Source organism: Anopheles coluzzii, chromosome X (assembly GCF_943734685.1).
Source record: "Anopheles coluzzii chromosome X, AcolN3, whole genome shotgun sequence".
Taxonomy (NCBI): domain Eukaryota; kingdom Metazoa; phylum Arthropoda; class Insecta; order Diptera; family Culicidae; genus Anopheles; species Anopheles coluzzii.
In genome coordinates this window covers 23565782-23580777 of record NC_064669.1, presented here as the reverse complement: position 1 = coordinate 23580777, position 14996 = coordinate 23565782, and the positions used below count along the sequence as shown (strand labels likewise).

The 14996-nt window shown below is 40.0% G+C and overlaps 1 protein-coding gene and 1 long non-coding RNA gene across 9 annotated transcripts in view; one reads left to right on the top strand and one right to left on the bottom strand.

The window, feature by feature from the left end:
- LOC120948551 (modifier of mdg4-like) overlaps positions 1-8951 on the bottom strand; it is a 99830-nt gene extending 90879 nt beyond the window's left edge. For 4 of the 8 annotated variants that reach the window (XR_005750965.2, XR_005750968.2, XM_040365135.2 and 1 more), the window contains exons 1-4: positions 8803-8948; positions 5139-6254; positions 4951-5073; positions 4716-4814 (exon numbers count right to left, since the gene is read on the bottom strand). Coding sequence is in view for 6 of the 8 variants with exons in the window: in XM_040365135.2 (XP_040221069.1) it covers positions 4716-4814; positions 4951-5073; positions 5139-6141 (1225 nt within the window). In the remaining 2 variants the exon portion in view is untranslated. Of the gene's footprint in view, positions 1-4715; positions 4815-4950; positions 5074-5138; positions 6255-8802 lie in introns of all 8 variants that reach the window. The other 4 variants (XM_049606788.1, XM_049606794.1, XM_040365045.2 and 1 more) reach the window with 2 other exon arrangements.
- A 4982-nt stretch (positions 8952-13933) lies between these two features.
- LOC125906776 (uncharacterized) lies at positions 13934-14623 on the top strand. The gene is made up of 2 exons (XR_007452125.1): positions 13934-14190; positions 14255-14623. It is a non-coding gene; the product is annotated as an uncharacterized LOC125906776 (long non-coding RNA).
- The last annotated feature ends 373 nt before the right edge of the window (positions 14624-14996 follow it).

Genomic DNA, 14996 nt, shown 5'->3' with positions numbered 1-14996 from the left:
AGTGGTGCAATGTGCTTTTGCTATTTTTTATCAGTGCATCGGAATGGCCTGCGTCGTCTCCATATTTGAACCCGTTGGACTTCTGCATATGGGGATACATGCTTTAAAAGTTGGGCGACCTCAAACATTTGCATTTGGACGGATTCAAGAAACAGTTGTTAAAGATATGGGACGAAATGCTGGATGAAGTTGTGCGTGCGGCCTGCAACGATTTCCAAAAGCGCCTACGAGCGGTTATCAAGTGTAAAGGTGAAAGGTTTGAAATAAATTAAATGAAATGCAGATTTAGTACCAATAGAAGCTATTTCAATCGATTCCTAAGAGAAATCATTCCTGGTGTCAATTTTATTACAAAAACAAATTGTATCACTTCTACGATGCCACCCTGTAAAGTTGTTAATAGATCGAAAAAACACAGAGCGCGAGGGCGGTGGTTCTGCTTATTACATCAAACACCTTACCCAAAACACAAAAAAAAACTACTAACAAATCTATACGAAACGACATACTTGTAAAACAAACACACACACCAATACACATTCAAACATACATACACACACACACACACACACACACACACACACACACACACACACACACACACACACACACACACACACACACACACACACACACACACACACACACACACACACACACACACACACACACACACACACACACACACACACACACACACACACACACACACACACACACATGCACACACACACATGTTCACACACATACACACACATACACACACACACAAACACAAACACACAAACCACACATAAACCTGTCCCAACAGGTGCATGCTGCGTTGAAAACACCAGGGTTCTATCTTTATGTCCGATACTGTATTTGTCCCGTCACAGCGGTAGCCGGGCAGCAACCAAGTCAAAACAAACTCTTACCCGGGTGTGGACTGCTATGTTAAGTTCTTATTATTATTATTATTATTATTATTATTATTATTATTATTATTATTATTATTATTATTATTATTATTATTATTATTATTTTTATTATTATTATTATTATTATTATTATTATTATTATTATTATTATTATTATTATTGGCGTAATGGCCTACGCGATCATGCCGGCCTTTCCAGGACTTGAGTACCACGTAGCCGGAGCCGGTGACTAATCCCTTGCTACGGCGGACGGTTCATACGCGGTTAGAACCCACGACGGGGGTACTGCCACACTGTCTCCTGCTCGATGTATACGCTGCAGGCAGGGGGAAGGATGCACCTCCACGATACAAAATAACACCGTCATGAACCAGCGGCGGACCTAACGGTAGGCGGACTAGGCGGTCGCCGATGATCTCTACAAGTGGACAGAGTATTAACGACAAGGGCCCCCGGAAAGATGGTCGTTAGGGCTCCGTGGCTGGAGAACCATTTGCACCTCCCCTCCCCCCATGGCGACAACAATTTTAGGGCCTGTGACTAATGATCGTAGGGGTCCCATGGCCACCCCCCCTCCCCCCCATCCGCCGGCAATTTAAGTATACCGTTCAATCTTCCAACAGCTGTGTGTCAGTACCCCCTGCTCCCGGTCATCAGTTACCATTGACAGGGGCCTCAATTCGTCTTTCCGCCTTTCATGAACACCTTCCTTTCTTTGACCGATGGATCATAACATTCCGGAAGAAAACACATTTAGCGAAAGTGTTGCACACACACGCACGCTCACACCCACGCGCAGATGGCTCAGGATATCTATGTTATCTACAGCATAAGAAAGCAAAAGCTTAGGGTAACAAAGTTATGCATAATGCGTAACACGTTCAGCACGATGACATGTTCCAGGGACTACCAGTGAACTTTCCAGGATGCTGGTTTCACAATCAGGTTGCGTTCTTGATGCTGGCGGAACGGAAAGTTGATGAAAATCAGCGCCGGGCAGAACGTGTCTAGCAAATTAGGGTTCAGTGCGTTGCACAGCAAACCCTCCAGCGTAAACTAGCGATTGCTTAGTCATTTTTATATTTCAGTGTTTGAACTCATTGCGATTTTTTGGTTAGATTTGTAAAAATGCAACTTCATCGCCGCAATGTTTGTTAACGGCATTTTTAGGCGCCACAACAGCTCGCGAGCATTGACCACACGCGAGAAAGAGATGGCGCTATGGAGGGAAAAATCACGGACGATGGCTGACAGCTATTGGCCGTCTGACGCACCAACACATCCAAACCTTCGACAGCGCGCTCAGGCGAGGGGTATGAGGCGGAGCCAGGGACGGGTAGCTCGACGAGCTGCTTGACAAATTAGCCGTTGGAGGGAAAAAGATGGCACGATAAAATTCTCCGAACGCCTTGATTTCTTCCGTCGCTTTGCGCAGCGGGCATTTTCGTTAATTATACTTATTTACTTACTTATCCGGCGCTACAACTGCTTTGCGGTCTTGGCCTGCCTGTCCAAAACCGCTCACAGTCTTGCGCTTTCGTCTGCCAGTCCGTTATCCCGGCTTTAATGGCGGATGCCTCCACGCCATCTTGCCACCTCAATTTGGACCTACCACGCCTCCTCTGTCCTTGTGGTCGGCTGGGTCTTTACAGGTCTTTTTAAAGACTTTACGGACTGGGTCGTCCGTTTCCATGCGTACAACATGGCCAGCCCACCGGAGCCTGGCGAGCTTGATACGCTGCACGACAGTGAAGTCGCCGTACATCTCGTATAGCTCGTCATTATAGCGGCTCCTTCATTTTCCTGCCACACATACGGGGCCAAGTATCCTTCTGAGCATCTTTCTCTCGAACGCGGCTAAGAGAGTTTCATCAGATTTGGAGAGAGTGTCCATGTCTCAGAGGCGAATGTGAGTACCGGAACAATATAGGTACTATATAGTACCTACTTCGTCCGTCGCGACAGATTCTTTGAGGTGAACTGATTTCCTTCGTATTGATTTTTACTTATTTATTATGTTTAATTATGACTCCGCGGCAGGATTTATGTAGTTTATCATGTGTACAGCTGAATTCCATACAAAAGCAACTCAAAATTATGTTTTTTGGAAAACATCATCGGTATCAACTCGAATCTTTTTACAGTGGCACCCACAGTCTGACAGCCGCTCCACAGTGTGCTTGCAAAATTCCACAACTCGGTTGGCAAACTCCATTTGAAACATTCTTTTAACACTTTGACCGCCGGCCTGACGTCACAGTTTGCGAGTGAGCACGTAGCGCATGACAAGAGAGCGATGAGAGCGACAATTGTTCGTGCGACTATTATCACTCTTTTGTTTCATTTCGATAAGCGGCGTAGCACATGTCGTTCTCGTTCTCTCTTTCCTACCTCATTCGTTATCAAGAGAATTGGTGAGCGTCAGATACAGAGCTGAGCGGTGAACAAAGCCGTCGTGCGATTTCATATGACGCGGCGCTTAAAGTGTTAAACGATTGAACTATTCCATGATATGACTCGAAACCCTGTATATCAATGCATATTATACATATATATATATTAATATTATTGTATAATTATATACATGTATTGTTGTGTCCGCACAAAACAAACATAAGGACGGTGTGTACGGCACAAACAGAATATGTATTTACAACTATTCTTTGGTATATGTAATACAATAAACACACGCACGTAATGCGGGGAGAGGACGACTGGTCCTGCTCGCGCCGCGATCCTCACTGAGGACGTCACCGGATGACAGCCCTGCTGTCAACGGCGAGCCCTCAGGATGAGGCAGCGGTCTGTCCACAACATCTCCCCGTTTTAATTTAGCCGGTACGGCTTAAGCCGACGCAGCGGTTTTATTACGAATAAAACCGGCGTGGTAAGCGTACGGGTCATGGGACGCTATGTAACGGGGGAGAGTGCAGACCGGCCTCCATGCCATACGCTCAAACGGGATGAGCGTTGCGAGCTGCAACAGGGGGCAGCCGATGTGCTGCGCTCGCTCGTTCTGTTGCAGCCGCTGTGGTGTCCGCACAAATGAAACGTGAGACGGTGTGTGTATGGCACTAACAGAATATGTATTTCAGAATCTTTGGTATCGTTTACAATAACACGTATATAAATAATATTGCACACACACGCAATGCGGGGAGAGGACGGCTGGTCCTTCTCGCGCCACGATCCTCACTGAGGACGTCACAGGATGACAGCCGTGCTGTCGACAGTGAGCCCTCAGGATGAGGCAGCGGTCTGCCCAAAACATGTATGCAATATGTTTTCGCGTATAGCGGAATTCTATCGAAAAATAATTTATACTAATGGTTTCAGGGTCGTAAACTATCGAAACAGAGTATTGAATTAAATATTTTTGATTATTGAATACCAATGGTTTTTAAACATTCTTCTTCTTTGGCTGAACAACCGATGTCGGTCAAGGCCTGCCTGTACCCACTTGTGGGCTTGGCTTTCAGTGACTTATTGATTCCCCCCATAGCATGATAGTCAGTCCTAAGTATGGCGGCGCGGTCTATTTGGGGATTGAACCCATGACGGCCATGTTGTTAAGTCGTACGAGTTGAGGACTGTACTACGAGACCGGCTCAACTCGGTTTTTAAACATTAGTGATATTAAAAAGAGCATATAATATTGCAAAACATAAAAATATTTTCAACAAACACTCTGAGCTGTCAAATTTAGAGGAATCACGTCCTGCGAATTCGCGTATATCGAGTATCGCGTACTGCGGATAATTGCTGTATATATATAATCGATAGTATTATACTTACTCATATCCACTTCAGATCCTTCTATCTCAATATTATCCTGCGCCATATCTTCCTCCTCGTCCTTATCTTCCATATTTTCTGAGACAAGTTCGTAGCTTTCTGGAATAAAACACAAATTGAACATTTTTTTAGAAATATTTTGAAACATTCCAGAAACAGAAGAACGTAATGAAATAAATAGTCGATAAGCATATCTCGAAATAAAAAATATTTTGGCCCACTTTATAGCAGCTACCTTGGAGGTATGTATTATTTGTGCCGTTACCAGTATTTATCGGCTCTCCAACGCTGATAAACTCCGGAATTTCCATCTTTAACGTAGTGCCAGAAGATTGTCCACTTTCTACGTACTGTTCGGCTGCAAAAACGAATATTTATAACTTTTAGAATTGAATTGATCATAGCCCTCGGCTTCTCACATACCCTGTTCGTGATCTTCTCGTGCATCCTTCGTCGTGATAGTATAGGTATCTGTCTCATACATTTCATTGTCACCAGATTGCCCTGTCGTCGTTGTAGTAACTGTTACCGTAGAACCAGAAGGTATAGATGTGTTTGACTGTGATGCAATTATCTGTTGACCTTTTACTTTCTTCTTTCTAGGGAGAACTACGTTTTCAACGACTTCTTGTAGAGTAGTAGCTTGTTGGGATTGCGATTGAGTCTGGGAAGTTGTCGCTTGCTGTGTTTGATGTGTTTGGGTCTGTTGTACTTGTTGTACTTGTACTTGTACCTGTTGTGGCTGTTGTGACTGGGACGATGCTTGCACCTGTATTTTGGCGATAGCTGGTTGTTGTTGTTGAGCAATTGGCACTGCAAGTGTTGATGAGGCAGCCAAGGAGGGCATTTCGGTAGGTGTATTTTTGATCAGTGGCTTAGTTATGATAGGAGTTGTCTGAATCTGCGCTTGTACAAGCTTTGGTTGATGGACTATAGTAGAATTTGATGGCAATGTAAGATACAGAGAGTCAGTAGTGGTAATTGTAGCTGGTTTTTCCAATACCGCTTGACTTTGTATGAGTTGTTGAGCGATGGCTGATGTAGTTGTGCTTGCCGGTTGGCGCGAATCACTTGTGTTGTCGGTGAGTCCTCTTATTGCCAAAATTTCGGCTGTGTGAAGAAAGGAAGGTAGTTGTTCCTGCGGCACGCTCACTTCACCCTGATACATAAACTCAACTAGGGACATAAGATCGGTGTAACGCACATTTTTGAAAATTATAACTGGATGCTGGCAGGGATTCTCTTTGAAAACATCCTTAAAATATGGACTGCATGCTGAGAGAAGTATTTTATGAGCTCGTATCTTTCGCCCTTCGCAACACAATGTCACATCAACAAAATCTTCTTCATAACGAAGTGAATCGAATGCTCCAGCTATATAAGAAGTGTAATTGTTCCAACGCAACGAAAACTGCTGTGGATTCATGATTGATACACTTTAGCCGTGCTTAGTGTAACGTTGCTCATTCACATCTAATTTCATTCGAAGCTTTTACTGGATAGTGAATCCTATAATGAACTCGTGATCAAGAGAAGAAACTGTGGAAGAAACAAAAAAGGAAGTGAAATAATAAATTAATACAATAATTTAATTGGTTTATTAAGATTTTTAAAATGTTGAAACTCTCAGCAGGATTTGTAGAACGCATGTTTTAAAATTTCGCCGCCAAATTATTTTTTCCGAAATTTCTGGAAAGAAACCGCGTAAATTGATTTTTACGGTTTCCTGCTAAAATATCGGTAATATTCATGAAACTTTGCTTGAATAAATAGGTTTTAGCAAGTGGGACGAGTGTTGCTGGTATTTGGGTTTGATAAACGAGTTGTTTACATTTAATAAAAAGATAGCACTAGAGAAACTTGCATTTTTCCACCTTCTTCTATTTGGCGTAACGTCCTACGCGGACATGCCGGCCTATGCAAGCTTTCGAGACTTAATTCATTACCACGTAGCCGGATAATCAATCCTTGCTACGGGGAAACGCCCCATTCTGGGCTTGAACCTGTGACGGGCATTTTGTTGAGTCGTTCGAGTTAACGACTGGATCACGGGACCGCACTTCATAAATAGGCATTTTCCACATTATATTGCTGCTGCTGGCTGTAAACAAATATCGACGGCTGTTGTTAAACAGCATCTGTGTAATGTTAGTTTTATCTCGTCGAAGTGTAATTTTGACTACCCTATCGAGGTGCAGGTTTGCCTACATTTTCTACATTATTTTACACATTTTGACACATTTTATACACAGTCGTTTGACCCATAACTCGTTTTATTCACTGAGTAATTAGGATTTGAAAATAAACTCCAAAATTTATTATTTACGTTTCGTTTGGTTTGAATTTGACAGATAGCGCTACGCACTATGGTGAACAAAACGTTAACATTTTACGCCATAGTTTACGCTTCGTTTGACGTCCGTATAAACCAGAATGGATAATTTATCAGTTTCAGGATCGGCATGGGTTTGATTTCATAGAACACGTTCAGCCAGGCGCTGATTTTCATCAACTTTCCGTTCCACCAGCAACTAGAACTCAAAGATTTTTTAAATGTTTATATTATTTCAATTCAACTATGTTCATCGACACTGTTGTGTATGTTGGAGGAGGATTTTATCAACCGCAATAATTCGTAGAACATTATTAATTGACCTGCCCAACGCTGCTATGCATGTGGGTAAAGTACAATTGTGCGCAATGTTTGTTGTTTTCCTAGCAAAAGATCAGTGGCAGGCCCAGGGACTGGCTTATACTTAAGATGAAAGGTAATCTTTGAATTTTTGATGTTTTGTTGTAAAGGTCACGTGAAAGTGAACGTGAAATTTAAGGTTTTTTTTGCTAAATTTCATTAAAAATTTATCAGAATACGGTTTGTCCTACACCAAAAAAAGGAAAATCAATCTTCCTGCTCATCAATACTATGTAGTGTGTAATGATACTTTTATCAACCGCTATAATTTGTAGAACAAAATTCTTTTATTTGCGCGTTGCTGTTATTCATGCGAGTACAGTGGTTTGCAATGTTTGTTGTTACCTTAGCTAAAGACCAATAGTAGCCGACATAGGGAAAGTTCAATGGCGATCCCTGGGGACAACCACAGAGCTCATCCAAATTAGCTAAAGCTAAAGAACTCATCCAAATTATTTGAACATCATGAGGTTGTGATGTTTTCCATTTTCCCCAGTAGCTTGCAAATGTCTCGGATATATACAAATGCTCCAAGTGTCCGATTTGGAATATCCACCACTGTTACTCAAATGCACCAAGTGTCCGATTTGGAATATCCACCACTGTAACTTAAATTCTTCTTTGTTCATCATTGCTGTTGTGTGTCATTAGAAAATCATTATTTTACATGCGCACCGCTTCTATTCATTTGAGTAGAGTACAGAGATTCGCATTCAATGTTGTTTCCCTAGCAAAAGACCAATGACAGGTCCCAAGGCCTGCCACCAGCAAACTGGAAAGTTCAATGGCAGGCCCAGGGGTCTGGCATCGAACTGGATGTTTTATAGATCTGAATTTTAGAAAATCAGTTATAACGAGCAGAGCGTATATCGGGGAAAAACTTAATAGTGTGAAGTCGTTTCGAATAATTGATGATCGACCAGCATTAGAGCTGACATTGGTTCGATGTGAACGACGCCGGCATGAGAAAATATAAGACGTCGGTTCCGTATTGCAACAGTGTAGCGTTTAATATGGAAATGCGCATTCTACGTAAACATTAATACATATTCTACGACTGATTTCAAATAATAAATTTACCATAAGATACCATCTACATATTTTTCGAATTCCAGTAAAATATCCAACAGTACAGGAATAATTATAGGTAGGGTGTAAACTCGCATATGTAACACGAATGCGAATGATTGAAATCGAATGGTTCATAATTCACCGTAACTCGGGACAATTAAAACTTTGAGTAACTACATAACATAATCAGGTTGATCTTCAAGAATATTACCAAAACGGAAAAACTGTTCACAAGCAGGATATCAACATTATCGCAATCGAAAGAGCGTATAATTTGCACTTTCCCAGCATTATCTATAACAAGGCGAAATTAATTGAACTTACTTATCAATAATTTGCCAGCAAAAGCACAAGTTTTACCGCGGTTTGGTTGCTGGACGCTAAATATTATTTTTTCCACTGAAGCGTATTTTCTAAAATGATATTTACTTCTTGATTTGGTTTGTACCAAGATATATTAAAAAGATCATGACTACAAAACGCCGTGCTAACCAGATATATGAAGGAAGAAAGGTGGTAAAAAAAGCATTGAGAGCAAGGTTTGTTTAGCAACCTGGTTATGAAATCAAGATTATTAATATGAGAAGGTAAACTACTTCTAAGCAAAGTGGGTAGAAAGGAGGTGTAGTCATGTAGAACAATTGGGCATCGAGACTTTAGAAAAAAGCAAAAAACCAGGATCGACAGCTGTTGTCAAATGCGACGAATGTTGCTAGTATTTGGATATGATAAATGAATTGTTTTCGTTTGATAAACATTTGTTTAGCAATAAAAAAATGTATTTTCAATCCACACTCCATAAATCGACATTTTACACGTTAAGCTGAGGCTAGATGATAGCTACTTGTATGCGGCTACAAATGACAGCTACCGATATCTTTTGTTCTAGAACTGTCAGCTTGTCGCCGCTCGTAACCCAATGTATGTGGGTTACGAGCGGCTACACAGTAACATATCTGCTATCGCTCATGTTTATACCATACACTGAAGTGTTGGAAAGTGACATTGAAAAATAAAATTTATTTGTAAATTGCATAATTATTTCAAAAATTTAAATTTAATATGAAAGAAAATGTTATAAAATAATTTAAAATTATAAACAGTGTGTCTCGGTAGGTAAAACGAGCAAAGGTAGGTTGGAAACACAATTATTGAAAAAATATCTTGTTTTTGTTGGGCACACATTTGGGGCTATTCCCAAGTGACATTTGCTCGAAATTGTTTTTCCATATCTGCTCGATTAGTACTTGATACGCCTGAAATTGTGAATTTGTGTGTGATCAAGTGTGTTCCAAGCGCCAAGACTTGGTGTGTTGGTAAATTAGACTTGCTTTTATCGATTGACCATGCCATCGAGCTCATTTTACACACATAGCTTAGATTTTTGATGAAAAACAAAAGCAAATTTTGTGTGAGGTTATTTTCTAAAAAATCGATATTATTTCAGTATAAAATTGCTTCATGACCAACTATAACGATAGGAAACATCATTTCCGATCGAATCTAGAAGAAAGCAACGAAAAAACCGCATCACAGTTGATTTTACTAGACTTTTTCCAAATTCCCTTAAACTGGTGCAGTTTAAGGGAAGTTTAAGGCTCCAGTTTAAGAGAATTTGCTCGAATTCCCAATTATTCGTGCTTGAAAATGTCAGTTGGGTTATTATCAATTTTCTTAGGAACATCCACTACAGACATACAGTAGAGCGTCGATTATCCGGGCAGCTCGGGACCGGACCAAGGTGTTATAAATGACAAGGTGAAGTTGTTCAGAGCAAAATGACATTTCTCGACTTGACATTTCTCTTCCGTGGGCTCCGGTATAAAAATCGGGGAGGGCTGGTGCGGGGTAATGAAATTTGTATGCAGAGAGTGACAGATGTCCCCCACAATGTCGCCCAGCAAAAGCGATAAAAATCAACCTTCTAAATACATTATCCTTGGACCGGACGGTTGCCGGTTAATCGATTTGCACGGATAATGGTCCAAGAAATGTCAAACGCATATAAAACATATGAAATTCACTAGTTTTATTATTAATTCACCTAGAATCAATCGATTAATCGTTAGTAGAATATTATTTTAATCAATAACTGTAGGTTTAACAACTGTTCATGAACAAAAATGAATTTCGAAAATAGGGTAAATGTACCAATAGTGGTGCAATTTGTAGTGGTACCGATGTGTTTTATTGGATTTAAAGTGTCAGGAACGACAATTTCTGATTATTTTAACACATAGCAATTGGAATATGTTTTATCTTCGCAATCACAACCATTTTTACCATGAAACACATCAAATTTACGAAAAATTACATATTTTTGTGATTGCTTCGTTGTACCTATAATGGTGGTATGGTTCCTATAGTCGTCGTATTGTGTTCCTATAGTGGTGGTAAACAAAGATGCATCAAAAACGGTGTATAATATTAATGAAACTTAGTTTCGAAGCTGTTTTCGTATGAATAGCAACGATTACTGCCATAATGTTAGTTTCTTGCGGAATTTGATCGTAAAAAATGTATAAATTTGCTTGATGAAACTATTCACTAAAGTACTGCATCACACCTGTCGTCAACCTACACCCGGAAGAGTGTGCTTGATTTGAAGTCAATTTATCATTCAGCCAGATAAGCGAATTTTGGCCTGTTTTTGGTAAATTACCTACGTAAAAATCATTTCTGTTGCTTATTTTAGTGAAAACAGTACCTCATGCCAAAATTTTTTTCGAAAAAATCTAAAACGACCTGTATTTATTGATTTTATAACTATAACCACTATAGGAACATGCCTGTTTTGTGTACCTATAATGGCACAATGGTAAAAAAACACTTAAAAATGCATAAATATGGTAAAAAGGCAAATAATTTTAGTAAAACAATAACATTACATAACAGTTATGTTGAAAAACTAATAATTGCGTGGTTATGTGGTCGTTTAGATCGTTAACAGAAAAATGAGTTTCGTTATGAAATCCTAAGGATTTTGGAAAAATGTTGACCCATTTCACAAAATAATGGATTTTTCGATCACTAAGTAACGGAATGGCCTCATTTAAATTTTAAACCCTTTGTAAAAGGCTAAAGAACATTTAACACTAACTTAAATAACTTAATTACTTTTAATTTGCCCTATGAACCGCATTTTAGAGCAATAGCACCACTATTGGTACTACCACCACTATAGGTACATTTACCCTACCCCTAGACACTACAGAGCTGCACAAGAAACTGGTTACCCAATTGACTATCGCTGCAAACTTTCGCCGTACGTATGAACAGCTGTCAGATTTATGCGCACGGTTAAGCCGCCCACCGGTTAATCCGTCCCCGGATAATCGACGTTCTACTGTATTTGGTACGCCGGTCAAAGATACCATCGACAGATTAATTCGACATGGAAACACTAATTGGTTCATATAAAAATAAAAAAAAACTTAAGTATATTTGTTCTCCCAAATAAATAATGATTATTGTCCTATAATTCCTTTGTTTTTAGCCAACACAAGCAACGGAAAAGGTATTGCACCTGATCCAGCTGGTTGGAACATATCCATGTCTGTGGAAGGATTCCGAGCGGCAGTATAAAAACCACGAAATACGCCACCAGGCTTGGCGAGAAATTGGAGCAGCACTAGACGAAAAACCAGAGGACGCCCAGGAAAAATGGAAAAACCTGATGAACACCTACAGACGCACCAAAAAAGAAATTGCACGAAGCCAAACAACCGGCTCCACACACTTTCCCGCTCCAGGAAGATATCGGTCATCCAGCAGCGCCTTTCGATTTCCTGTTGATTTTCTTCTTCCTCCTCTTCAATAAGAAGCATCATTAAGGTAGCCACTTCAGAAGCAATAGCTGGTAGAAGTTGAGTTTGATCAATTTTATTGTCGTCCTTAACAACACAATAAAACATATGGAGCAAAACACAAACCAATCAATCGCTACAAGTATAAACACAAATCAACCATAAATGACAAGCGCAGTATGACAGCAAACTAAACTAGCGTAGCTGGGCTCCCAAACGATAGCTACATTCCGCAACTACATTTGACATTAAGAACAAAAGAAATTGGTAGCTGTCATTTGTAGCCGCATACAAGTAGTTATCATCTAGTCGTAGCTTTATAACGGTCAAGCTACACGTACCGGACGACATCGGACCAAGGTGGATTTAAAAATATCAGGTGGTGGACTCTAGTGCATTTTGACAATTCGTCACTTGACGTAAGGTCCCCAGGATTCAAACTTTGTTTACATTAATTAAATTTGTTCAAATAATTTATCTACCCCATTTTTTCGATTCAATATTCTTCAAAAATATATTTTGGACTTTGCGAGTTCTTATTAAACATTAAAACATGGATTAAAGTGTGTTATTTTGTTTTATTCCATGAATTTATTTTATAATTCATTGTGTTTTCGAGATTTTTGATGATAAAAACTAAGAAATCATTATTTTTTTCAATTTTCTCATTGATTCCTCATTATCTACGAGCCGCATGGACAATTTACGTGAGTTTAGAACTTATACTCACATGATTTTAAATTTCGTGCATAAAAAAATCATCAAATCTTTTGTTAATATATCTCATTTTTTCGATAAAATCAATAGACACACAAAAATACACATAATAACAAAGAAATCTGTTCTGTTTGCTAAGCTTTGTGTGCGGAAACCAATGGTTAACGGTTCTAAAATGACGTAAAGTCCCTCAACTATGGCGACCCCCCAAAGGCCCTAATCCACCACCTGATATTTTTAATCCACCTTGCATCGGACGATGCCATAAATCCGTTTAAGCCAACTGTCAAATCTCATACAAAATCGGCCCGCTGTGATCCGACACGGCCCGGCCCGACGCGAATCTCTTGTCTGCGGTCCTACGTTTTATGGCATCGTCCGATGTAGCCCGGTGCGTGTAGCTTGGCCGTAATGCAGCTGCTGCCTGTAAACAAATATCGACGGCTGTTGTCAAACTGAATCTCAAAATGGCAACATGCCAAACGCAAAGAAGACACCTCCTCTATATTCCACCTTGCTTCACCGTTCAAATAGACATCAAGCGACAACGTCGCGCGCGGCGAAAAATAGCTCAAAACTTCACTCTATGTCGATAAAAGTAGCTCATTGGACTCAGTCAACCAACTTGTTTTTTATTTGAAATCACACAAAAATAGGTTAAAATGTGTTCAAATCTATTTTTTTGCGTTTGGAATTAATCTGGCTTGTAAAAAACTAGATAATACGATAATTTCGGATGAAGCAAAATAGTCGCGCGCAACGAGTCGCTCTGTTTGCAAAATTGAGCTACTTTGTGTCCCGCGTGACGTTGTCGCTGTGTGTCTATTTGAACGGTCAAAGCTCTTTCACCGTTCAAATAGACATAACGCGAATATGTCGCGCACAAAGCATCTCGCGCGACCAAAATTAGCTCAATGTTATTAACAGTTTTTTGTCTCACGCGAAATTTTTGTTTAATCGAGCGTTCCAAGAAATATTATTAAAAAGTAAAAGAAACTTTTTTGACCTCATTTTAGCGATTAAAATGGATTTTTTCAACATCATTATGTCGACGCCGGTCAGCTGTTGCTTGTCATAAACAACATAAATAAGATTGCAGAAGCTGAAACTAACGCTTCAAGTTTTCTTTATCCTACCACGTTCCATCGTTAATAGAATACGACTTCCTTGTTGACCTGTTCAATGCTGAGTAAGTTCTGCTGTTTTGCCAAGGATATCATCGCATTGTTTACCCAGTTCCGTTTGTTCTCCAGGATTGAAATTGCAGTCACAGTTTCTGGGGACGAGGGTTTATGCCGTCTAGCAGCAGCATTGTTAAAAAGGGTTAGAAATTATGCAGTCCTGAACGCGACCCTACTGCGATGTGTGGGAAGCGGCGAGGCTCCATGCCGATTCCCTAAATAGCCAGAATTGATTAAGCAGCTCATTTTGGCACGCTAAAGATCGCTGCTCTAATTCGCCTTTTGCAGTAGATAAACAGCATCAAAGTTCCAGGCGGTCCTTCTAAATAGCGCCTAAGCAGCTTCCATAAGCTACGGTGCCGGGGATTATTTTTCTTTGTGTTTTATTTTCAAGCAAGCGTCATCGATGAAATAAACAACAGGATTTGTTTTGTTTGTGTACATGTGTATATTTTTAAATCCTTAATATTAATAAATTACACGAAACGTATCACAATTTACTGTACAATCACAATCAATTCCTTCAAAATCCCTTCTTCAAAGAACTAATCTAACTTGTACAGCTGCAATGAGATGATTGGCGGCGTCTGTCTTTGACATTTCGACAAGACCAAGGTGTTATAAATGACAAGGTGAAGTTGTTCAGAGCAAAATGACATTTCTCGACTTGACATTTCTCTTCCGTGGGCTTCGGTATAAAAATCGGGGAGGACTGGTGCGGGGTAATGAAATTTGTATGCAGAGAGTGACAGATGTCCCCCACAATGTCGCCCAGCAAAAGCGATAAAAATCAACCTTCTAAATACATTATCCT